Here is a 26,895-nt window from a genome sequence, read left to right as displayed (position 1 = left end):
TCTAACTCTTCTGGTATCTGCTATCTCTTTACTTCCAAATATCAAACTGTTTCTTTTTTGTTTGTTTTGAATTTTTTTAACTTTTTAATTTTATATTAGAGTATAGTTGATTATGTTCAAACTATTTCTTGATCTTTCCATCATAGAAATGAGACTAGATACAATTATTAGACTGATTAATAAACAATAATACAGGGGATGGACCAAAAAAATGAATCTGAGAGAGAAGACAGAATGGATCAGCTGGACTTGCTAGTGAGTGAAAGCCCGATAATGGAGTGGGGTGGGATGTGAAGGAGGCGTTGTCTCAGTCAGAGACCATAGAAGCAGGCTGGGAGCAGAAAGATGAGTTCCGCCAGGGAGATGCAAAGTTTTAAGCACGATTTCCTGGACTATGACAAGTTGAGTATTACCCCCAGGCCCCTGTCCTGGTGGTTCCCCACTGCCCTGAGGACCAAGACTTGACAACTCAGGAGGTTTGGGGAAATGTAGATAAGAAAACCTGCTAGCTAGAACATTAAAACAGAGCTCCCTAATTTCACACCACGGAATGAGTTATAGATATGTACATAGTGGTCTAAGTGGTCCACCCTTCCAGGGTGGAAGGGCCCAGTCCCTCCTGCATGAGCAGCCTCCTCTGTTTGCCCCACTTGGGGTCCTGCAGACAAGATTATTTCCTAGGTGTGCCATGAAGTGAAAGGATGTGTGAAGGACTTCAGAAGGCCCGGTGTGCTCACAAACAACATCCAGCCTACTGGGTCACCGGCCAGACCCCTCCTGTTCAACACTCTGTTGCCCTTTAAAAATGTCTACCTATCCCCCCATCATCACCCATTCCTATCACTACCCACCCCATTCAAAGCCATCTTTAAGGTATACTGAATCCCACAGTTTAGAGGGTTGAAGCACTACCCACGGTGTGTTTCCGGTCAAGGTGGCTCTAGGCCCACACCTTGTAAGTCAAGCTCCCAGGAGACACTGCTAGGGTTTGCAGCACAACCAGCACGCTTGACGTTTCTATTAGAACAATGGGACCCGATTGCCACCGGCAGGAAGTCCATCGTCACAGCTGCCAACCCGTGTATCAAAACCATAATCCTCAAAAAAGAGTACGGAAGAATGGAGGAGGAAGATATTAAAAGCGAATTTGCGGGCGGCTACAAGAAGAAAACAAAAACGGTGGATGAGGTGACCTTGGAACCCTTTGCTTCCTGGCACTCCCCTCTGAATCATCACGCTCCACTTGCGACGCTGCAGACTCCGGGCTCCTGCAGGCAGGCGTGGGATGCCGCCGTTCGCCCCGGGAGCCTCGAGGCGTCACCGCGCGTTTCCACGCAGTGGTCCGGGGGGAAACAAGAGGGCGGCGGCCTGGCGAATGCTGCGGTCTGCGATCCCGGGAGAGCGTGGCCGCGCGCCGCACGGCTGCGCCTCGCCCTCCGATGACCACCGCCCTCTGGTTGAGCCTGCGGCCGGACGCTCGGCGCCCCTCGGCTAGCCTCCCACGCCCGGCCACCTCCTCCTCCGCCTTTTCCTCCTCCTCCTCCCCCGCCTCTTCCGTTTTCTGGAGGGAAAGGCTGCAGCCTCCTTCTGGGCTCCGCATCCCGGCTTAGGTAATACGCTTTCCTCTTTACGCCCCCCTCTCCTCGGCGCCACAGCCTCCCTTCCTGCTCGGATCCGGGTCCCCGGGCTGGGCGACCAGCACGCACCCATCGCCTCTCCGGAAGGTAGGTGAGTAAATCTGGGCCAGCAGGGCTCGTTGCCTCTCCGACCGGCCTGTGATGACCTCTGTCCGCTGCAGCGAGGCTGCCACCCGGCCCGGCCCACCTCTTTGCTGCAACCAGCCGGGCGGAGGAGCTCTCGAGTCCTGCGGCTCCCTGGGCTCCGCAGAAACGACCCGAAAGAAGTAGACGGTGGGAAGAAAGATTGGCAAACACTTTTTTTTTTTTTAATTCGATCAGCATTTTTAGGTCGAAGAAGCTGATCTGACAGTTGTCGAGAGCAGTGGCCCGGGTTCAAAGCGTAGATGGCATAGCTGTCAAGCGCCCCTTGGTTTTTGCTTTGAGAGATGCTTGTTAGTGTCCATTGCTGTTGGCTGCCACTAGTGACCTACTAGATGAGCGTAAAATAACATGAAGGGACTATATTTAGAAAAGTCTTTGCCTCCTTGCTTTTAATTCACTGCATTTTGAAAGGCGGTCTGGTGAGACGTGCAGGGTTAGTTGGTGTGGCCAGAGTAGAGTAGTGGGGCTGGGGATGAAGATATTTAACATGGGTTTGGCCGAATCGTGTATACCGTTAGACACGAAGAGCTTGAAAAAAATCCCTAGATTATTTAGTACATTCATGAAGAATACATATAAACAATCAAGGTGTGTACTTTGGAGATTTTCCGTTTTAAAGCAAATTTTAAGGCGCTGAATAAGCAGAAGTTTGCCCACTGTGTGAATGGCATTCACTTCAAAAGAACAGTGGGTTAAGGCTGTGTGGATAGACCACTTGAGTGCATCCCACATGTTGAATAAAACATTTTTTGGCCGTTTTGCTGTGATTCCTAGCTTTGAAACCAAAGAAGTTGGTAAGGATCAGCCCTGCTCAGCCTGATAATAGTCTAATGATGAAAATAATCCACCGAACTACTGTTGACTGATGAATTAGCTAAGTGACCTCATTTCTTACCTTTTAAAATAGGCTATAGAAGGGGAGAAAAGGGGCAATAGAAGAGTTCATTTTTTCAAGGCAGATATTTGTTTGCATTCTTATTTAGAATCTATTTTTAAGCTTTTGTGGATTTTTATACTATTGCAGTTAGTTCTTAGTCATGAAGAAAATTATGTAAAAGGCATAAAGTTACATTTTACTTTTTCATAGAGAAAGCTACCGTTTCTTTTCGAGTTATTGGACTAAATCACCACCTGGTTGGAAACTGCAGCTTGGACTCATGCCATTTAATGTGGAATATCTTATTACAGATTTAAATTACAGCTATACTTGTGGTAGTTCTGAAAAAAAATGATCATGTCTTATTTGACATATAAGGCCTATGAAACAAAAGTTATAAAGTTATTCATTGTATATTTACTTCTGCTTTTTTTTGTGGCTGCATTGGGTCTTCGTTGCTGTGCACGGGCTTTTCTCTAGTTGTGGCGAGCAGGGGCTACTGTTCGTTGCGGTGCACTGGCTTCTCATTGCGGTGGCTTCTCTTGTTGCGGAGCACGGGCTCTGGGCGTGCGGGCTTCAGTAGTTGTGGCTCGTGGGCTCAGCAGTTGTGGCTCAAGGGCTCTAGTGCGCAGGCTCAGTAGTTGTGGTGCACGGGCTTAGTTGCTCCGCAGTGTGTGGGATCTTCCCAGACCAGGGCTCAAACCCATGTATGTCCCCTGCATTGGCAGGCGGATTCTCAACCACTGCGCCATCAGGGAAGCCTAGCAAACGTTTTTACATGTTCAGTCTCTTTTTTGTGGTAGGCAATCTTAATTCAAGTCCTTTAATGTTATAAGAGCATTTTATTAATGGATTTTTAGTGCAGATTACTGTGATAGTAATCTACAGCAAAATATTGTGCCCGATCATTTCTCTTTCATGTAACAGACTTATTTGTTACTTTTTCTGTGTTCCTAATCAGGGAAGACCAGAATGCAAATTTCAGTAACTTATTTATAACTTTTATTAAAATGACCCAACACCATCTAAAAAAGAAAAAACTTTATTTCAGCATTAAATGTGGTGAATTATATATAAAAACAAATTGACAAAAAAAAAACCAAATTGACAAAATAAAGTATTAATCTATAAAATAATTCATTAAGATGAATTACCACAATGGAAAGTATCAGTTTCTTTCTCTCTCCATTCCTTTTCTTTCTCTTTTATTTTGCTTTTCTTTTTTTTTTTTCTTTTGTTTTAGGGGTGGAGAAGGGTTGTTTTGCTTTCTTGTTTTTATTTTTAATCAACTAAATGTTAAAAAATTTTTAACTTAATTATCCAAGTTTCAATTAATGTAAATATTTACTAACTTTTTAAATAGATACTTAAATTTGTTTTCTTTACAGAGTGATGATGGTTAGGTTTCCCTTGATGCAAATGAGAGTTGTAACAAATTGCACAGGATTAAATTCAAATGACCAAAGGAAAATGTTATTTAATATTGCTTAAGGTAATCCTAATGTACTTAAAAAGATTTTTTTTATCATCAGTAGTTTTAAAAATAGGATCTTATCTTCCAAGTTCTAGAAAACCCCTCTAGTTAATTCCTGAGAATTTGCAAGAATCACATATAACCACATATAATCCCAGTTTGATCTGGGAATCATGAAAGGTCTGTTTTAAAAACTGGTTGATTGTAAGCTTCATGAATAGCAAAGAATGGGGGAAACAGAAATGAAAACTCAGATCAAAAAGGTAAATATTAACTAGCTTAGACATTAATCTATGGTTGCAGCATTAGCAAGAATGCAAGAGCATTGAGTATATTTGTATATTGAAGTGGCTTTAGTGAGCCATTTATATCGTTTTGGTACTTAGACCTTTTCAAGTAAAAGGTACTATAAATATTTTTCTATCACTTTATGTTCCTTTGAAGGCATATGTTACATTCAGTATTATGTATTGTTGTATTCAACATTTGTCAATATCTGTTAAAAATAAACATTTACCTCTACAAAATGGAAGTAGAATGATAAGAGATATGCTGCCATAAACCTAGCCTGCCAAAATGATACACAATGTGATCGCTGACCTTTACTTTCTTGCTATAATATTCAGAGAATATATTTTAGGTCATGTAATTTATCACTGCAGAAATAAATAATAATAACCATCTTCTAAGAAGTTCTGTAAAGAACTCGTTTGAATCATGTTTCCTAACAGTTATCATCCTAAAATTTGCATAATGAATAATCCCTTACAGATTAATTTTAATGCAAGAAAATCCTTTTAAACATGTTTATCTCTAATGGAATGAAAATCAGTCAATTAAGTTACAGAACTCCCACTGTGTATCATGAGGAGATGGAAAAATTGTGTATCCTGCTCCCAGGGAACCTACAGCCTATTAGAGAGAGAACAATGGTGCCCCAAGGGCAGGCATGGGGGGGGTGGGGCTTAGGCCTTCCTAATAATGTTCATTAACCCAAACTGCTGTAGCCTATAAACACACACTAAGTATAAAAACCAGCGTGATTGCAGTGCAAAATCAACTACAAGGCAAAGAGCCTAGTGCCCTCTTTCAACTTAATTTTCATGACCCTGCCCCAACTTTTTTTTTTCATTCAACCAACAAATTAGGTAGATGATAAACATCAAAAGCCTTAAAAATGTACATTTTTTTGAACCTGTAATTTTATTTGTGTTTTACCCTTTAAAAAATTGTAGTAAAAAATATATATATGACATAAAATTTACCATTTTGACCATTTCCAAGTGTGCAATTCACTTGCATTAAGTACGTTACCATTGTTATGCAACCATCACCACTATCCATCTCCAGAGCTTTTTTATCATCCCAAACTGAAACTCTGGATCCTTTAAACAGTAACTCCCCATAACCTCCTCCCAGCCCTGGTAACCACCGTCCTACCTTCTGTCTCTATGAATTTGACTATTCTGAGTACCCCATATAAGTGGAATTATACAATATTTGTTCTTTTAAGTCTGGCTTCTTTCACTTAGCATAATGTTTCCAAGGTTGATCCATGTTGAGGCATGTACCGGAATCTCATTCCTTTTTAAGGCTGAATAACAGTCCCCAACCTCTTTTTTTCTTTTTTTTTTTTTTTTTTTGCGGTTCACGGGCCTCTCACCGTCGTGGCCTCTCCCATTGCAGAGCACAGTCTCCGGACGTGCAGGCTCAACGGCCATGGCTCACGGGCCCAGCCGCTCCGCGGCATGTGGGATCCTCCCGGACTGGGGCACGAACCCTTGTCCCCTGCATCGGCAGGTGGACTCTCAACCACTGCACCACCAGGGAAGCCCCCCAACCTCTTTTATATGGAAAGTGGATATAAAAAAATAGAGAAGTTTTGAACTGGGACAGACCATAGAAATCATTCCCTCCAACCGCTCTGTCCCTTCTTTCTTTTCCTTTTTTATGTTTACAGAAATGAGGAAAACAAGTCCCTGAGAGCTTACACATGTGGCCAGGGTTTTACACCTGGTTGGTTAAAGGCCAAGCAGAGCCTAAGAACCAGCTCCCCTGTGGCCTAAACAAGGCTCTTTCTACCACACACCCACGGTGGCCCACGTAGACCATAAAAGGCAAGTGTTAAATGAGTTGGTACGGAAAGTAAGTGTTGCAAAAGTTCAAAAGAAAAGAAAAAATGACTGAAAAACGTTACATGCAAAAGGAAACGTTCAAAATGGATTTGAAGATTAATACAATTAACGATAAGATTAACAATTATCAAAGCTGTAAATAATATTCTGCTGGAAAAGTTTCTACAAGCCATACATCTTTCTCTTTGCCTTGAATTAGGCATTAAATTTGTACTTTAAAAATATTTATTCTTTCCCACAGTTAAGATAGCTACACTGAATCTTCTTCCATTTTTTTATATTCTATGTGATTTCAGGTTTCATTTGTGACACCTCGGTTGTATGCTAAAAAATCTCTTAGCATATAAAAGTTTAAGCATATAGTTGGAAGACAGCAGATAGAAAAGAGTTTCTATTTAGTGAAAGTGTTTCTCACTCCCGAGAAGAGGATAAAAAAGGGCCACTAACAAATTTAAAAGTATTTCTAAATGGAATATTTTTTCATACTTTTCAAATGCATTCTGGGAAGACATTGAAATGTATACTTTAGGCAAGTGTTATGCTAATGTGGAATACTTATTATGTAGGTCAACTTGCATTTTTTTTCCAGCATTTAATTTTTGTTACAAAAAAGACAATATAGCTGACCCTTAGCCGACCAAGGCCATTATTCTTAGTCGCAGTAGCTATAGCTTTCCCTGTTCTGCTCTTGAATAACTAGTGAGAGACAGAGCTGACTGTTGCACCTGTTGTTCCCTTAAATTGTCAAATAAAAATTAGATGAGTGACGTTGCCTGTCCTCAACCCAGATTTACTGGATCAATATCTCCAGGGGAAAAGTCTAAAAATCTGTATTTTTAATGAGTGTTTCAATTGATTCTTGATCTTACTAATTTGGGAGACACTACTTTAGCACGAGCTCCCATTTACAAGCTACCAGAACAACATTTGAGGATAGAGGACTTCTTTGTGGTCTATTGCTTTGAGCAGCAGCAGTGAGCAAAAATGTGGGCTAAGGTGGTACAACAGTAGCCTTACTAGGGTGAGGTAGACTGATCAGCTTAGAAATGGGCATGTTATGTCAACACTGTTTGAAGAATGGGAAGAAGGGAGGGAGAAATGTGAAGGTTAAATAGATGGATTTACATATCCCATATTTAATGTCTTCTCTAACAAAACCAAATTAAACTTACCATTTTTGGCTATTTAATCAACAAAATTAATCAAGATAGGTCACCTCCAGATGTCAGAGCATAATATCAGATTCCAATTTGGTGCTCAAAAATGTGGTTCAGTTGCTAGTCATCCAGATACAGCTTTGGTTTTTTTTGTAAATGAATGTAGAATATATGTAGACTTTGATATAAATAAATATGGGCCCACGTGCCTAATGGCACCTGGGTAATGCTGATAAAATACACGTATAATAAACAATATGACAAAGATGAATTCTATATTTACAAAGCTAAGAGAAAATTCATAAGCCAACATTTATTGAACACCCCGGAGGTATGCGCTAAGAGTCATAAGAAACCATGTACGTTTAAATCTCCTGCCAGACAAGGGCATAGGTAAGCAAACCAATGTACAGTGTGTTGGAGAGCTGGGATAGAGATTTGTCCTGCCTCCGTTCTCCTATGGTCCAGGTACCCAAGATGGAGGGTCAGGCATGGCTCCTGGAGGAGCCAGCTCTCTCTCCACACACACACCCTTTAAAAAACTTTCTATCTAAATAGAAATACATACAGAAAAGTATGCAAGTCCTAAGGGTGTAGCTTGATGAATGTACACAAAGTCAACCCACCCATGTAACCATCACTCAGGTCTAGAACATTCCCAGTGCCTAAAAGCCCCATCATTTACCCCCATCAATAATCCCTCCTTCTCCAAGGGTAACCACCACTGCAACTTCTAACACCATAAGTTAGTTTTGCCTTTTTTTGAACTTCAACTAAATTAAATTGCTCCACGTATATTTTTTGTGTCTGACTTCTTTCACTCAACAGTATGTTTTTGTGAGATGCATCCGCGTTGCTGCCTGTAGCAATAATTCATTAATTCTCACTGCTGTATGGTATTTTCTTTTGCAAGTATGCCACAGTTTATTTCATTTTAGTGTTGATGGTCACTCGGGTTATTTCTAGTGTGAGGTTACTGCAACAAATTATGCTGATCATAAATATTCTTGTACATGTCTTTTAATGTATATGTACAGGAATTTCTGTTGAGTACAAGTCTATAAGAGAAATTGCTAGGTCATAGGTTATGCTTATATTCAACAAATTATAAACAATTTTCCAACAGGGTTGTACCAGTTTCATTCACACCAGCAGTATGAGTCTCATTGCTCTACATCCTCATCAAACCTTGACATTTTCAATCTTTACTTTTAGCTATTCGGTTGGACATGCAGTGATACCCTGTTGCAACTTTTAAGTTGTATTTTCCTGATTATTAACAAGTTATAGTATCTTTCCATATATTTATTGGCCATTTGAACATCTTCTTTTATGAAGTATCTGTTCAAGTTTCTTGCCCTTGAACTGATTCTGAGAAGGTGAGTAGACATTAGGCATAAGGCAGGAGGAAGGGCATGTCAGCCAGAGGGAACAGCATGTGCAAATTAATGATCTGCCCAGAGCATGGGAGTAAATGGACAGATGGTGGGAAATCAGCCACTAAAATGCTAAACTTAATCAGAGACTATGAAGTGATGACAGCAACATCGCAGAGATCAAAGTGAAACAGCACTAAAGAAGTACAGGCAGTCCCATGCTGTACTACTTAGTGGATTCTGAGAAATGTGTGATGATCAAATATCTGAAAGTTGAGCAAAGCTCATACACTGGAAGGACAATTCAGTTTCCAATGACCTAAAAGGTAGTGTTTGTAAATGCCTGTTAATGCTTGTGGTACAGTTTTCCTTCTGGCCTAGGTAACCAAGTGGGTAGATGAGTGTCTCCTAGGGATGTCAGGGGAGGCTACTGTTAGCAAATTGCACTTTAGCCATCGTTGGTTACTCCAGTTGAGCCCATTACATACTTTGTGTGGGCCCACTTCTGTTCCCCATCCTTTCTGGCAGCTTCCATTCTTTAAACTACTCCCTAAAGCAGCCCTAACCTGGAAGGGGAAGAGGAACAAGGTCTCTGTTTCCCCTGCAATAGCAATGTGAGCTAATTTAGAGCCTTGGCCAGCCCCGCAGCATGTGCCCACCTAGGGAGAGTCCTGGCCAGCTGCACCCCTTTGAGAGAGGTCACCAAAAACACTTCTTGTAAAGCACCCAGGTATTTCATGGAAGTTGGACCCCAACAGCAATAGCAGTCAGGCAGGGCCACCACACAGTAATTTCAAATTGTCAGTCTTCAGAGGATGAGTGACAGACTGAATTCAGTTTATGAATTGTGAGGATGGGGTGGAGTCATTGTCTAATGGGCAAAAATGTGGGCTCTGTAAAAGTAGTAGGTTATCTGCAGGAAGAAATGAATGTTAACAGAAATGCTTTGACCTACTTGCCTATTCATTAGTGAGCAGTTCTGTTTTGTTGAGGGCCCTTATCTATGTTGTCTCATTTCTGTCACCATGAGCAACACAAGGGCATGGCCAGGTTCTGGTACAAGCAGGCTCATCACACAAAAACAGACACCCTTGGCTCTAGAATCTCCACAAATTTCGCAACAAAATATCCCCCTTGACGGAATAGTGACCCTCCTGAGCCATCTGTAGATGGTCTACCATGAAGCCAGAGTAGTCTTCAGCCTCCGGGAGCCAAAGTTTCCACCCAGACACCCAGAAACTGAAGCAATCAGATCTGGCCTGCATAAAGGAACTTTCTTCTGGGTCATTCAAAGAATTACAAGTAGTTTCCAGCCTTTTAGATTTAATGGAGTAGTAAATTTTCAGAAAAGATTTCAGTGACCCCTGTAAAGTTGCCAACTTCCTATTTTTCAAGTAAGGACTGTGATTGTGGGTTCTGTGAAGTTGTATTTAATAGTCATAGCTGTCATTTGTCATCTACTATACGCAAGGCTCTGTGCTTGGTACTTTTCCAGAAATACCTCTTTTGATCTTCACAATGTCCCTGCAAGATTTGTATTATCTTCATATTACAGATGAAGAGAGAGGCTCAGAGAGGGTAGGTAAATTACCAGATGCCACACAGCTAGTTGATGGCAGAGCCCTGGTTTTCAACCGAGGTCTATCTGATTCCGAAGCCTATGTCTTTCCCATTTTACTGTTTATCACGTCTGAAATATGTGTATATTATTCAGATATGATTTTTAATATCTGGTGTTCTGATGAGATGATAAGATGGTCAGAAATTAAAATTGAGTTTTGTCTTTGTAGAGAGATTTGGGCTTCCAGGAAAAGTCTTAAAAGCTTTTTTTTTTTCTAATTGGCCTACTTCAGTTTACTCAGTGTTTCTCTAATAGATGTGAAAATTCCCTAAAAGCTAAAGAGACTGTTTCTGACACTGTGACAGGATCTTATGTAAACATGTAGATATACATTTGGTCTGAGATGGTGAGGAATGTAACTTCTTTAAACCTGTTCTGCTCAAATGTGACTTGAAATGGGTTGTCACAAAATAAGGCTTATAAGAGTATTTCAATGTTCACTGATAATTAATGATTTGGCTGTTAAAGTGAGTAGCTCCTAGTGGGAAAGATTGTCTTACAGAATTAAACTTATTGACCACATAAACAGGAAAGAGAACCCTACCCCATTTCCCTGTTCGGCCAGAAAAAAAGAAGACAAAGGAATAGATTGGGTTGGCATTTGCTAAGATTAGCAAGGTCTCTTTGGGCTAAATTGTATTCTCTCTAAATTTGTACGTTGAAGCCCTAACTCTCCAGTACCTCATAATGTGACTGTATTTGGAGATAGGGCCTTTAACTTAACTCAGTTCAAGGTTAAGTGAGGTCATATGGGTGGGCCCTAATCCAATCTGAATGGAGTCTTTATAAAAGAGGGAGAGACTCCCAGGGATGCTCATCCACAGAGGAAAGTCTGTCTGCAAGCCAAGGAGAAACAAACCCTGCTGACACCTTGGTCTTGGACTTCCAGTCTGCAGAACTGTGAGAAAATAAATTTGTTGTTTAAGCCACCCAGACTGTGGCACTTAGTTATGGCAGCCCTAGCAAACAAATACAAGAGGAATTATGTATTCGGCATGAGCTGACCCCCTCCCTGCCCCTCATGCCAAGACAGCCAGTTAAGAGAGATATCAGTAGAACATAGATGAGGTTTTATTATCCAGCAAAGATGGTTTACACTGAGACTGAGGATCAGCTAGGGGAAAGGTTTTCCTGAGAGCAGAAGGAAAGTGAGTATCAAATAGTGATTTTTTAATAATCAAACTACTGACAGCTATCAGGGAGGTGTGTGTGTTTCTCTCCTTTTTGCTATGTAATATACCTTATAATAATAATATTCTTGTGATTATTTATCCAGTGATTGCTCATTTCTTCCCTTAGTTAACAGCTAACAATTTATGAAAGGATTTTATTGGCTAGAGCACTGGCTAACAGTGTGCTCTAGTCAATAAAACTGGGTTTCTGCTGTTTCACCTGGGCTTGAATCTTGTCCCAGCCACTTCCTAGCTGTGTGATTTTGGGCAAATTATTTACCCTCCTGTGTCTCAGTTTCTTTATCAGTAAAATAGAGGTAATAGTACCTTCTCCGTAGGGTTGTGTGAGAATTAAACGAATTAACATATGTAAAGTGCTTGGAAGGATGCCTGCCATATAGTAAGTACCTAATAAATGTTAGCGATTATTATTTTAACTTGGGCTTTTTCTCTGCATATGAATAACTGTTAGCACATGGTTTCACCAAGATATCTGAACACCAGGTGCCAGCCCCCCTGAAATTACCAGCATAGTATTAAAGATGAATGAACAGCCTAAAGAACAGTAGCTATTAAATCTCAGTGTTTAGCATCATCTAGGAGGCTGACAAAACTACAGATTCCTGGACCCTGTCCCCAGCGATTCTGATTCACTAAGTTGGGATGGAGCCCCAGAAATCTGTCTTTTTAATAGGCGCCTTAGGTAATTCTAACACGTGGTTGCCAGAATACCTATTAAATACTAATCCAAAGGAATTTCTTCTATATTCAAAGCTATTAAATTATGGTAAATGTCATAACTTACTAATCATGAATCTATAATAATTTTCATTTAAAGTATTTGAAATGTTTAAATAAAGCTAACTTAGGTCAATAACGCATATATAAATTTTTTTTTAATTTTATTTATTTATATTTATTATTATTTTTGGCTGTGTTTTATCTTCACTGCTGTGCACGGCTTTCTCTAGTCGCAGCGAGTGTGGGCTTCTCATTGCTGTGGCTTCTCTCGTTGCGGAGCACGGGATCTAGAGCACACGGGCTTCAGTAGATGTGGCGCATGGGCTTTAGAGTGCAGGCTCAGTAGTTGTGGCTCACAGGCTTAGTTGCTCCCCCGCATGTGGGATCGTCCCGGACCAGGGCTCGAACCCGTGTCCCCTGCATTGGCAGGCGGATTCTTAACCACTGTGCCACCAGGGAAGCCCAATAACGCATATATAAACTTGCTTTTAAAAATCATCTGAATGATAATTTCCATGAGTGTTAATACAAGCTATTAATAAACTCGAAGAAATTCTGTATTGGATGTAGCCCTCAGTTTTTCTCAAGTTGAGTCCTTCAAAGTGAGGGCAAATTGTCCATTATGCCCTTGAGTGTTGTGGCCTGGCTGAGTGAATTGAATTGAGGACAGATGGAGAAAGAGATACGGAAGCAGCTTACAGAGAGAAGCACAGAGGACCGTGGCTCATTCATTTGGAGGAAATAGTCCATTCAGCCAGAAAGTAGCAGGCTAGCTATGCAAATTAGTTAGAAAGTCTTGCATGTACATGTTGATAGCTGTGAGAGATTTTTTTTTAAGGGGTTAGGACCCTGGAGCTAAAGAAGTTCTGGGTTCTATAGGATGGCTGGAGAAAGCCTAGTCCTAAGCTGAAACTGCGTGTTCAACCTGGAGCTTGACAAGACACCGTAGTGTTTTCTAGGTTCAGAATAAAAGGTGATTAAGGTTGAGTGCTGGGATAACTTTGGAACTGAAAAATCTGATTTACTGTGTTATGATGAATTCTTAAAATCTGTGCACCTGTTAATTACAGGACTAAAGTTTAGAGCTGCTATTTTTTCCCCCATTGATCAAGTGAAGTGAGAATGGTCATTATTGAGGAAATAAAGGTCAGGTTCAAAGGTGAGAAACTCCAGATCTCTGGGCAGCTGTATAGAAACTTATCAGGACTAAGTTGGTGAGTTTTCCGTGTGAGAAGGGTGGTGGTGGTGCCTGGAGATTGTAGCCTGTGTGAGTAACTCACCTGAGTGTTCTGAGGGCGTCATAGGGAGAGATTCTTGGTTATCCAATGGTGTGGTGGTACGGTGTTTCTTTTACCAAAAAAAAAAAAAAAAAAATTGACTTTAACAAAGTTGAGTAAAATAGACAATACTGGTATTGTTAATTTAGAAAGTTTTCAAACTGGACTCCTTAAAATCTTCATGGTACTTTTAAGATAAAAAGCTGCTTAGGTACTGTTAGTTCATTGATTCTTTTTCCTTTACTTACAATAACCTCATAACATGTACCAAGATATCAAAATAATCAAAGTTATTGAATTTATACACTTGGAGCTTCTGTATTCTACTGATATGTATGTATCCATGTGTGTATACATTATATATAACTTATAATTTAGAGCATACAGATACCATAAATTGTTTCTAAGTCAAAGTGCCTCAGCTGTATTAGTATAACCGTTTTTCTTGAGGTTTAAGTCAACCAAAGTGAATTTTTTTAACATATTATTCAATCCTTGGGGGAAAAAGGCATTTAGGTAGGCAGGTGTTTTTGTTTAATTTTTAACTCTATCATCTCTACTACCTGATATTTGTGTTGTCACTACAGTACCACTTTGTTTGGACAGTTATCTCCAGGAATTGGAATTCTTGTCCTTTGTGCTTAATTGTTCCAAGATACTTTAAAATATAATTTCTTATTAGAAAAGCAGTATATATTTATTGCAGAATATTTGAAAATTATAGAAAAGCATAATGAAAAAAATCCTCCACAATTCTAGTACCCAGTGATAATTACCATTAAATGTCTGTTTATCATTAAAACATCACCTACTAGCCTTTCAAACTCTCTCTATATGTATAAACAGAGCGCATGTGTGTATAAACATAAATTAGGAACATACTATGATACTATATATACATTTAATATTATAACATTAACGTATATCCCTATTAAATATTCTTCAAAAATATTTTAAGAACTACATTGTAGTCTATCTTACATTGCACCAACGTTTAAGATTATTTTTAACTTTTTGCTGCTGTCAATAATACTAATCCTTCTTCTGTGGAAATACTTTAACACAACTGTGACTTAACACAAAATAGGGCCAGACTGGAGTTACTGGCTAAAGGTAATAACATTTCTAAGGATCTTGATACATTTTTCTCAAATTGCCCTGTGGAAACCCACTTGTTTGCATGCGCATTAGCAGAGTATCAGCACCTGTTTCACCACACCTGCAAGAATGAAAATTAACTTTAAAACCAGTTTTGTCCATCTAATAGTGAAGTAGGATGTTTCATTGTTTTTATTCACTTTCCTTTTATTACTATTGAGGTTGGACATATTTTCTTAGGGTGGTTGACCCATAATCTTAAGAAAATAGCATATATTTTTTAAAGCAGACCTGATTAAGACAAAACGGCTATGACAATTCACAATTAGCTCCCATTGCATTGACATCTTCATTGTTGTACTGATTCTCAGCCTCCTAGAGTCCCTTAAAGGAACTTCTTTTTTTATTTATTTTATTTTTTAGATCTATTTTATTTATTTATTACATCTTTATTGGAGTATAATTGCTTTACAATGGTATGTTAGTTTCTGCTTTATAACAAAGTGAATCAGTTATACATATACATATGTTCCCATAAAGAGCATGAGCTTCTGTGTGAGCCCTGCCAGTTAGTCTTGTGTAACCCTAAACAAGTTGCTTAACTTCTCTAAGCTTCAGTTTCCTTGACTGTAAAGCAGGGCTGATAATCCTCACAATAATTCTCACAATACTGAGATAGGAATTATTAAAGCGTTCAGTAAAATGCGGCTACTATTGAAACTGAGAAATGTTTCTCTCCTAATTACCTGATAGGTATGTCAAGGTGTGGTAGCATGCCTCTTAGAGGCCAGAACTTTTCAAGTCCCAACAAGTTGCATGTTTGAATTCACTTTATTATTTAAACTTGCTAGAAGAGCAGCACAGCTAGTGGGACATTTTTAATAGAAAAAAAAAAAAAGGTGATTGGGGTTGGGAGATCACCTGGATTGCTAGCCCAGTGTGACCCCAGAGTCCTGCAGGACACAAACATGCTTGCTGGTGTGCTTGGTACTTTAGAAAGTTGCCCCCAAACTGATGGGATAAACGGGCTTTCACTTCTTCCTTCTTCCTTTGGGGGAAAGGGTGAAAGAAAGAGCACTACTTTAATAATGTTGTTGCTAAGCTTGTATGCTCATTCGAAGGTCATTACGTGAACTTGGCTTTTCCTTTAATTTAACATTGTGCTCGTGTATCCACCTGCCTATTGGTCTAGGGTTTTGTAAATATAATGTAGATTCTCATTCAAATTCTTTCACTGAGAATTCAGTTCTTTGCATAATGGATTTGAGACTATAAATCTTTTGATCTTTAAAAATAAGTTTCAATTTTTAGATGATATCTAGTCTTCCACCTGGAGGATGTGACTGTGATCTATAGTAGCTGTTCAGCCATGCTGACCGGTTGACTGCCAGATGGGTTGTTAGCAGTGCCGAGGCACCCTGACATCACTCTCTGAACTGCTTTCTCTTTCACATTCTTCTACTTTTCCAGCTGACGGCCTGGAGGGTGGGTGCCGATTCCACCAGACGCTGCAACTGAAAAGCCAGGTTCAGAAATGTCAGGTATCCTCCGGGAGCTGCTCTGTGTCTCTGAGAAAGCTGCCAACATTGCCCGGGCGTGCAGGCAACAGGAAGCCCTCTTCCAGCTGCTGATAGAAGAAAAGAAAGAGGGAGAAAAGAACAAGAAGTTTGCAGTTGATTTCAAGACCCTGGCTGATGTACTGGTACAGGAAGTTATAAAACAGAATATGGAGAACAAGGTAAGAAGGTCCCAGCCAATGTAATTGCAAAATATTTGCCCCTGTGGTTTTTCCCCTCTATAGAATAGCATCCTTTCTCCTCGCCACCCCTACCCCCATTATTAACACCTTGGATTCTAATAAACAACTTGGGTTTTTCCCCTTGTTTTGACTACAATATTACCAAAATGTGTGCTGCAGAAAAAAATTTTAAATACAGAAAAATAAGAATCCTCTTAATCCTACCACTAGAGAAAACCACAGCTGTTTTGCTAAATATTGTTAGAATATTTTCCTTCTGTGTGTGTACATGGCACACACAATTTATTTCAAAAGAAATGAGAAATACTGTTTTATAACTTTTTTTTAACTTGATATATTAAGTCCCACCTTTTGACATAATCACTTATCTAATGGTTGCCTCAGTTATGGGCTCATAGAGTCCTGGAGACTTAAAGTCTCCCTTTATTTGAGTAGGAAAACATTGTTTATAACTAACAATGATTGTAATTCTAGGTCTTTTAAGCTGACTGGGGAAAAGAAATTATATTCATAAGTAGTAATAACAAACAATAACATTAGCAGACACTTATAAATGCTTACTATGAGCCAGGTACTGTTCTAAGGACTTTAAATATGTTAATTTAATCATAACAATTTTATGAGGTAAGAACAATTATTTCATTGTAATGGATGAGAAAAGGGAGACACAGAGAGGTTAAATAACTTGCCTAAGGTTGCACAGCAAGTGAATGGCAGGGCTGGTTTTTGAACCCAGGCTGACCGAGTCTGTGCTCTTTGCAATACTATATTGCCTTTTATATGGTAATCTAATAATTTCTTTTCTCTTAGGTTTGGGAGGATAGAATTTTATGTCGGAAAGCCCTACAAAATATTAGAATTGTTTCTATGAAATTCTCAAAATATTAGGAATCATTTAGAATCATTTAAGTGAATTCTTGACCACAGGCAGGAAGAGAGAATAAATGACCCCTTGAAATTTCTACAAACTGTACTTTTTCATGTCCTATAATATCTGGCTCCAATAAACTAAAAAGGAAGCAAATTTATTTTTGTTACTGATCAAGAGCTGGGTGGAAGGGATGGTTGAGCAACTGGATTAGAAATGTATCAACGTTAAGTTCTGTGGCCTAATATTTGCCCCAGAGCATTATAACAAGTTCAGGCAGTTGTTCATTCATGAAGTATATGCCAGGACTTCTGAACACACAAATGATATTCACTTTTGGCTTGTATAAAATAGTTTCATGACTCTCCTATACTGTAGCCTCAGAAAGGGTTTCTAGGCAGGTTGTGGGAGACTGGAGCTTCAGCCCTGGATGAATTGATAAATCGGCTCAGTGCCAGCCCGTGTTGATTTGCATTGTTGTTGTTTTTTTTTAATTTAATTTTATTTATTTATTTTTGGCTGTGTTGAGTCTTCGTTGCTGTGCACGGGCTTTTCTCTAGTTGCGGTGAGCGGGGGCTACTCTTCATTGCAGTGCGTGGGCTTCTCGTTGCAGTGGCTTCTCTTGTTGCGGAGCACAGGCTCTAGGCTCGCGGGCTTCAGTAGTTGTGCCACGTGGGCTCTAGAGTGCAGGCTCAGTAGTTGTGGCACACGGGCTTCATTGCTCCGAGGCATGTGGGATCTTCCCGGACCAGGGCTCCTGAGGATCTTCCCGGACCAGGGCTCGAACCCATGTCCCCTGCACTGGCAGGCAGATTCTTAACCACTGCGCCACCAGGGAAGTCCTGACTTGCATTGTTCTTTAAAAGAGTTAAAAATAACAAGTAGTTGTGGGCATTATTAAAGCTACTGGCCATCTGTGAATAACTGAGCTCAAATATTTGAAGCATTTCCTTGCTTTTATTGCTTGAGAACCATACTCATATCATAATTCAGCACATATTTTGAGAGAAATTATCTTTACTGCAGAGAAAATCAGAAGCAAAATGTGTCTGAAAGCTTCCTGGTCATACAGAGATGAGAGAAAATTCCTATTTAGCTTTTTTTTTTTTTTAATTCTATATTGGCACATAAATTGTTGGCAAATAAAATATTTCCCCTTTTTTGCTATATCACCTTCCTAGCCTGATGGCTAATGATACCTCCAGCAGGTACAGAAAACACACCTGAAAATGAAAACAAAATCAAATGTTATCCTCTGATACCTTCTATCCAGTCTCAAATAATCATCTAAGGTACTTGGTCAATAACATTAACTTGTATAAGCTACTTAGGTCCTGTTTAGGAGCAACAGTTAAAACATCTCCTTTGCAAACATTCTAGCTCTATGGCCCTTAACTAGAAGGATGAAGTTTCTAGAAGTACTTCTGCAGACTCAACAGAACATAAGGAAACCAGACTTCTACCATGATTTGGACTTTCTAAAGGGGCAAAGGAGCAGGAAAATATTAGAAAACTAAGTACTGAACCAAGCTGACTTCACTTTTCATACTTGTTATACTTGGATTGATTTCTGGAATTGTAAATTTCAGATCTAATTGTGCTATTTAATTTGAAGTATAAAATGAAAATCTGTTCAGAATTGAACATAAATGTGGGATTTTTTTTTTTCTTTATTGTTGTATTTTTGTCATACTCTGAATCATTCAGTTTCCAGGCTTGGGGAAAAAAATTTTTGGAGAAGAATCCAATGAGTTTACAAATGATTTGGGTAAGTATAAATGTCTTAATGTATTTTTATAACTTAATTATCATATGGTATTTCTATTTTCAACTTACATCATAAAGTAGATGGATGTTTGGAGGCCTTTCACGTAAATACATATTTGAATGTTAAGCTTCATTCAGTGCTTCAGAATATCATGCCATTTACGATAGGGAGATGTGGTGTCTTAGGATTATTTAGCAAGTCCACATGTATCATTCTAGATATAAATCTGTAGCATTTGAATAACGTATGATTTAACCTTTGGGAAAGTTGCCTGGCCCTTTGGGAATCTGATGGAAGTTACAGATGCCCCCAGAAAGATGCACATCTACACAGTTTTGCAGGCAATTTCAAGTCCAAGTAAACCCATTTGTGGACCTCCTAGGGAGTCCATAGACCTTGGCTGAGAATGTAGAGGAGGCCCTGTCCCTGAAATCACCTCATGACTTCTCTGGTCTCAGAACCTCTGTAAAGGGAGTTGGACAACCGGTTCCTTTTACCACCAAGTTTTAACTCTTATTTAATTAGTTTCCTGTGGACCAAATTCTCGTTTGATGGACCACCAGTTCCCTTGTGATAGAGAGGAAAATATCAAAATCGCTGATCCTTTTTAGAGAAACAAACTGGTTTTTGTTTGTTTAATGGTAGAAGATTAAAATAGTGAACTTTAAACACTGATCATGTGACAAATAGTTAAACATCTAGAGGCATGTTTACAAAGAAAACTAATTTCTGGATTAACTCTGGAGAAAAATTTGTCTCCTTCATGGGCAGTGTATTAAAATGCACTTAATTCTATGACACTCAGTAAGAAGAAGGAAAAATCTCATTTAAACTTAAGATTAAAAAACCCACCTGTACAGGAATAAAGACACAGTTGTAGAGAATGGACTTGAGGACATGGAGAGGGAGAAGGGTAAGCTGGGATGAAGTGAGAGAGTAGCATTGACATATATACACTACCAAATGTAAAATAGATAGCTAGTGGGAAGCAGCCGCATAGCACAGGGAGATCAGCTCGGTGCTTTGTGGCCACCTAGAGGGGTGGGATAGGGAGGGTGGGAGGGAGGCTTAAGAGGGAGGTGATATGGGGATATATGTGTACACATAGCTGATTCACTTTGTTATACAGCAGAAATTACACACCATTGTAAAGCAATTATACTCCAATAAGGATGTTAAAAAAAACACCTGTGACTAACCTGTAAGAAATCCTACACTTAAAATCCTGTTTGACTACTTCATAAACAGTTATTTTAATATATCTTTAATGTATCTAGAATTATAGGGGCAAAAAGGCATTCCACGTACATTTTCCTTAGAACTGAAGGAGAGAATGGGTTTAACAGAGAACCATGGTGAAGGGGAGGGGCTGGTGGATGAGGTGAGGTGAGACAGTGGAAGTTCAAAGGAAGGAGTTTGGATTTTCCTCTGAGCATGATCGGTATTCAGTGGCAAATTTTAAGCAAAGGAGAAATGTGATATGATTTGCTCCCTTGAATGATCCCATGACTTTTACTGAGTCTAGTGTAGGTGCTCAGCAAGTGGCAGTGATTAGCATTATTATTCCCCAACTTTAACAGTCTCATTTAATTGAATTGAACTACATGTAATTGACTGTTTCTTGCTATTTCAGAATCATCATTGTAATAGACTCACAGTGTGCTTCCCAAACTCTAAGGATCACATGAATCACCTGGGGATCTTGTTAGAACTCAGTAGGTCCGGGATGGGGACTGCAGTTCTGAATTTCTAACAAGTTCTCAGGTGATGCAAATGCTGCTGTTCTTGGAATGGCTAGGTTAGCTAGGAGTATTTGTCTATATACCACAAAATCTCCAAAGTGCCATGTTTTCTTAATTTTTAAAAAATTTATATTCTACATTGCTGTGACTTTCTGTTGCTCTTAACTTGCCTGTTTTTGCCAGCCTCTTTTCTTACTTTTGCGGGGGCTGGAAACCAGATTAGGCAAGGGTCTAAGAAGTGTCTTTAAAGTGATGGTAAAGCACCTGTACTCGGTAACTTGGGATTTCAATTGCAGAAACAGCTTTGCTTACATGCTGATTTCCAGTGGTTTCACAGAGAGCTATTCTATGTATGTCATTTAGAGTCCTACAGCTTTACCACATTTAAAGATTAATGTACTTCATCTTATGTTACTTTACTGAGCATAAACAATTTAGGGAGGTAGAAGCCCTTCTTTGTACTGATAAGAACTCCATTCTTTTCAATAACATATTCAAATGTGAATAGGGTGACCCACAGTATATTAAAAGGCAAAAGGCAAAAAATATAAAAGATTGGTTATCAAGGACTCAGGGTTCTTAACTGGTCCATGAGCTCCCTTAAACTAGATACAAAAACCTGTGTGCACGTGCCCATGTGGACATTTTTCTGGAGAGTAGGTCCTTTGACACCTGGAATTCATTCCTCACTGTTAGGTGTATGACTGACCACTGAGCAGCTATGACTTTATGAAGGCCACTGGGTGATTCTGGCAATCAGCCAGGTTAGGAAACACTGGTATGGCTATATTTCCCTCACCTAGTCTGAGGTGCCCTCACAGCTTTTGTTTCTTCCCACCCCTCTGTTGTTCTTTCTCCCCTGAAACTTGAGATGTAATGGTCTTTAGTTTGTCTTTACTCTAGGGGAAAAGATTATCATGAGACTGTGTCCAACAGAGGAAGAAACAGTAGATCTTCTCAACAAAGTCCTTAATGGTAACAAGTTGGCATCTGAAGCGTTAGCCAAGGTTGTACATCAGGACGTTGTCTTTAGTGACCCAGCTCTGGATGCGATAGAGATCAACATTCCACAGGACACTTTGGGAGTTTGGGTGGATCCTATAGGTAAGTAGAGAGAGTGTTTGCTTTTGTTTATTTGCTTTCATTAATAATCCTTTTTTTTTTTTTTTTTTTGGTGGGGGGTTAGAAAAATAAAAATTGAGGGTATGGTTTAACTCTGCTAGGAGTTTTATTTTAAAAGTTTTGGATTTTTAAAATGATAAATGACTTTCACTGCCGTGGCCCGGGATCAATCCCTGGTCAGGGAACTGAGATCCCACAAGCTGTGCGGTGCAGCCAGAAAAAAAGAAACAAAGAGCTGAGGTGTGTGTTATATACATATATCTATAACATATGTGTGTGTGTACACACATACCCACACACACACAGGCACATATACAAAGCTGAATTAACTCATTTTTGAAAGACCTCAGGGGCCAGACTGCTAAATATGAGAGAAGAATGAAGTGAGAGCAGCTATAACTAACTGAGCACACGTGCCATTTTAAGAGCATTCAGCACCAGCGGATTATTGCCATCTGGGAATGCTGTCCAGCTCATCAAATTTTTTAAAAAAAATCAAAATCCAGGTTTTTATGTGCGATCTCACAATTTAACCACTGGCTACTAATTCAGTTAAACAAGCAAACAATCAAAACCACTATACAGGCCAAGCAAAACACAGCTGAATGTGACTCTTAGCAGTCGGTTTGTGAGTCCTGTGTAAACCTCACCATGAATTTTGTGGTCATGATTATGGTAGAACCATAACGTGTAGCTCATTGTTTAAAAAGTGTAGGCCTCTCTCAATGATGCTATTAATATAATGCCCTAGGTATTAATCTTCGGAAGTCCCCCTTTTTCCCCTAACCTTCCTGGCATATTCTACCCAGTACAACTGCGACCAATCATGCTGAACAGGCAAACTCCCCCCACCCTCCCCATCCTACAAGCCCATTAATAATGATAGAAATGCCTTTAGTCATCAGAGAATTAGAGCATATTCAGCCTATGGATTGTACATGCAAACTAAGAATGTTTTCCAGAATCTTTTATTGCCTGAAGGTAAATCAGCCTCAGTTAAGGTTTTTGAGGGACAGAAACCTTGTATTCTTGTTCTATCCTGAATTGATTCTGTTAGCTAGCTCTCTGGATCTTGTGCCTGACACATCCTTAACTGGGCATTAACTCATTAGATGTTGGCAGTCAGCTGCTGGCATGTACAGTCTTTTAAGAAGAAACCTAGCTACTTGGCTTCTTTTTCTCAGGACTCCCATCAATTTCTTCCTCTTGTACTACCATCATTGTCTCCTTCCTCCTAATTTGAGGGACAAAAACAAACAAACAAAAAGGTAATCCCACCCCGACAGATTCCTGGAAGGAGGCTTTCCCATCCACCTTGGACTTGTCCTCTGATTAGTAAGAGCTCTAAGGAAGCCCCTTGGTTATCCTGAGCTATTAGCTTTTAAATGATTTTGACATGTGATGAATATTTGAGTACTTGTTATTTGCAAGGTGCTGTGCTAGCTGCCATAGGAACTATAGACGTGTCCTTTCTCTCCAAGACTATATAGTTGGGAAAATGAAACACAAGCAGCTTAAAAGTGAAGTACAAGAGGTCGAAAAATAATTCAATGTAAGTGGCACCCAAAGGTAGAAACTGATTGGTTACTATCTTGGTCAGTTTGGGCTGCTATAACAGGATACCATGGACTAGGTAGCTTTTAAACAACAGAAATTTATTTCTCACAGTTCCAGAGGCTGGGAAGTCCAATCTCAAGGTGCCAGCATGATTAGGTGAGGTCCTTCTTCCTGATTCATAATTGGTACCTTTTCACTGTGTCCTCACATTCTGGAAGAGACTAAAGATCTCTCTGGAGCCTCTTTTGTAAGACACTAATTCCATTCATGAGGGTTCCACACTGAGGACTTAAGTACCTTCCAAAGGCCCCACTTACTAATACCATCATTTGTGGGTAAGAATTTTGGGGGGACATAAACATTCAGACCATAGCAGTTACCACATTAGAAGAGAGAAACGATATAGTACAGGGTTTGTAGATGTATTCATCGTCGTCTTCTAAATAATCATTTCAAATAATCCTAACAAATGTTGCTTCATTTTTCAGATTCAACTTATCAGTATATAAAAGGTTCTGCTGACATTAAATCCAACCAAGGAATCTTCCCCAGTGGACTTCAGTGTGTCACTATTTTAATTGGTGTCTATGACATACAGACAGGGGTGCCCCTGATGGGAGTCATCAACCAACCTTTTGTATCACAAGACCTAAACACCCTCAGGTAAAAGATGAAAATTTTTGGTATATTATGGTTTTTAGAATTTACAACCTCAGCTTTGCTTATTGTCAAGATGATCTCTCCGCGTGACATTCCCATGACTCAGTAGATTGGGTATTCCTACTAAAAATCTGCATGTTTGAATTAATGTTCTTTTTACTCTCAGCCCTGGGTCTCGCAGCAAAATGTGACGATGATCTAATGAAAAGCTGAGTAGGTACAGCCAGGGTTAGGACCTGGCTCTGGGGTGCTCTCCCAGTAGAACTGCCAGCATCACTGCCTTTTCTGCCTCTTCCCTCCTCAGGCTCCCCTGAACTCCTATGCAGGGCAGAGTTGCTCTGATCCATGGCCCATGCTTGCGGGGCTCCAGGGCATGGCAGAGGCCAAGAAGAAGCAGCTTTTCTCCTGTGATTTCAGTATTTTATTGAAATAGATAATATTTTTTTCCACTTGTATAGAACTGCATATTTTTTTATAAATTTATTTGTTTTTTATTATTATTTTTTGGCTGCGTTGGGTCTTCGTTGCTGCGCACAGGCTTTCTCTGGTTGCAGTGAGCGGGCTTCTCATTGCGGTGGCTTCTCTTGTTGCGGAGCATGGGCTCTAGGCGCGCGGGCTCTAGGCGCACAGGCTTCGGTAGTTGCAGCACGCAGGCTCAGTAGTTGTGGTACGCAGGCTCAGTAGTTGTGGCGCACAGGCTTAGTTGCTCCGCAGCATGTGGGATCTTCCTGGACCAGGGTTCAAACCCGTGTCCCCTGCACTGGCAGGCGGATTCTTAACCACTGCGCCACCAGGGAAGTCCTAGAACTACATATTTGTATTAAACTTTGGCTTGCTTCAAGCAACTAAGAATTGTTTGTTCTTTAATAGTCATAAACTACACCTATGGAATTTTGATAGTTTTCTTCTAACCCTGCCTTCTTCCAAACTGAAAGTGTTTGTTGTCTTTAAAGGGTTGTTAAGAAGTTAAAAATAAGTGGGACTGGATGCTGGCATAATCATGACCTAGAAATGGTTGACAGAGTAGTTAGTAGCATAGATCCTAGAGTGAGACTTCCTGGGTTTGAATGCAGATTCTATCACTGATTTACATTCTTACACTTACATTCTCTAAGCCTGTTTCCATCTCTGTAAATAAACTATCCAGCATATATAGTAAGTTAAACATTGAGAAATGATAGGTGCTATTTTTGTTGTTGCCAAAAATAATGAGTCCATCTTTCTTGGTGTTAAAACCAAAGTGGAGCTAGTGAATTAGAGAATGAAAAGGCGTTACCAGCTGAAGAAAAACTTAAGGATTGTGAAAGATTTGCAGATTGAAAAGATTATTTATCTGTTCATCTTTCCCCCATTAAACTTCAAATGCCAAAAGTGGCAGTGAAACTTTGCGGGATTTCTGGCCTCCAGGAACAGAGCAAATATTTTAGCATTGTCCTAGATGGGTGTGATAATACAGAAAAACTGAAAGCCTTCCTAACCTGCAACAGCACAGGCAGCAACACACACAGGGAGTAACTTTTTTTTTTTTTGCGGTACGTGGGCCTCTCACTGTTGTGGCCTCTCCCGTTGCGGAGCACAGGCTCCGGACGCGCAGGCTCAGTGGCCATGGCTCATGGGCCCAGCCGCTCTGCAGCATGTGGGATCTTCCTGGACCAGGGCACGAACCCATGTCCCCTGCATTGGCAGGCGGACTCTCAACCACCGCGCCACCAGGGAAGCCCGGGAGTAACTTTTAGAAATGAATTAGCTACTTGGTATCCATTTCTAAGCTTAAGGACCTTGAGACCCATTATGTTATATATTTTTCATATCATCAAGTTGGGAAGCCACATGAGCAATGAAAAACGAATGGGATAACCTACGGCCACAAACTGAATGTTCTCTTCCACAGGTGGAAAGGACAGTGCTACTGGGGCCTTTCTTACATGGGGACCAATATCCATTCATTTCTGCCTCCCGTCTCTACAAGAAACAGCAATGAAACGCAGAGCCAAGTGACCCAAAACCCCAGCTCTGAGGCGGAATACTCCCACCCGTTCTCAGCTGTCATTAGTACCAGTGAAAAGGAGACCATCAAGGCCGCACTGTCACGTGTGTGTGGAGAGCGCATATTCCGGGCAGCTGGGGCTGGTTACAAGAGCCTCTGTGTTGTCCTCGGCCTTGTTGACATTTACATCTTCTCAGAAGATACCACGTTCAAGTGGGACTCTTGTGCTGCCCACGCCATCCTCAGGGCCATGGGTGGGGGAATGGTGGACTTAAAAGAGTGCTTGGAAAGAAACCCCAACTCGGGGCTTGACTTGCCACAGTTGGTGTACCACGTGGGAAACAGAGGCGCTGCTGGAGTGGACCAGTGGGCCAACAAGGGAGGACTGATCGCTTACAGATCAAAGAAGCAGCTGGAGACATTCCTGAGCCTCCTCCTCCGACACCTTGCGCCTGTGGATGCACATACATAGACGAGCTCCATCCTCAGGGACTCGAAACCCAGCTGTGAACCTAGTTTCCACCTCTCTATCTTTTGAAGACAGCTTTGTCCTATCGACAGTCAAAGTTCACCTTCCTCTTTTGAGGAGCATTTTTCCATTATGTGTTCATAATGTTAATGTCAATAAATGACTGATATTCATGCCGCAGTTAAATGTGCGAGATTCTTAATAGTGGATTTTGTGCTATTAATATTGCTTGAAACACTTCAATAAAATATTGA

General features: G+C 40.2%; 1 protein-coding gene across 3 annotated transcripts; it reads left to right on the top strand.

The window, feature by feature from the left end:
* Positions 1 to 1,393: 1,393 nt before the first annotated feature.
* Positions 1,394 to 26,895, top strand: INPP1 (inositol polyphosphate-1-phosphatase). Of its 3 annotated transcripts, none has more exons than XM_029225921.1 (6): positions 1,394 to 1,610; positions 16,180 to 16,447; positions 19,044 to 19,104; positions 21,750 to 21,950; positions 24,014 to 24,188; positions 26,077 to 26,895. In XM_029225921.1, exons 2-6 carry the CDS (start codon positions 16,244 to 16,246, stop codon positions 26,642 to 26,644), a joined length of 1,209 nt encoding a protein of 402 aa, XP_029081754.1. In that variant the 5' UTR covers positions 1,394 to 1,610; positions 16,180 to 16,243; the 3' UTR covers positions 26,645 to 26,895. The 3 variants fall into 3 exon arrangements, with proteins under 3 accessions (XP_029081754.1, XP_029081753.1, XP_029081752.1); XM_029225920.1 differs by having other exon boundaries at positions 1,564 to 1,728; XM_029225919.1 differs by having other exon boundaries at positions 1,567 to 1,724.

Source organism: Monodon monoceros, unplaced genomic scaffold (assembly GCF_005190385.1).
Source record: "Monodon monoceros isolate NGI ecotype Baffin Bay Population unplaced genomic scaffold, NGI_Narwhal_1 Super_Scaffold_16, whole genome shotgun sequence".
In the NCBI taxonomy this organism is placed as follows: domain Eukaryota; kingdom Metazoa; phylum Chordata; class Mammalia; order Artiodactyla; family Monodontidae; genus Monodon; species Monodon monoceros.
This window is presented reverse-complemented; position numbering and strand designations above follow the sequence as displayed.

What these genes read in the sequence shown, in the direction of transcription:
- INPP1 (XM_029225921.1), top strand. Translation starts at nt 16,244, where the DNA reads ATGTCAGGTATCCTCCGGGAGCTGCTCTGTGTCTCTGAGAAAGCTGCC. An exon ending in AGTTTGGGTGGATCCTATAG is followed by an intron (nt 21,951 to 24,013) that starts GTAAGTAGAGAG and finishes TTCATTTTTCAG; the next exon opens with ATTCAACTTATCAGTATATA. An exon ending in CAAGACCTAAACACCCTCAG is followed by an intron (nt 24,189 to 26,076) that starts GTAAAAGATGAA and finishes TCTCTTCCACAG; the next exon opens with GTGGAAAGGACAGTGCTACT.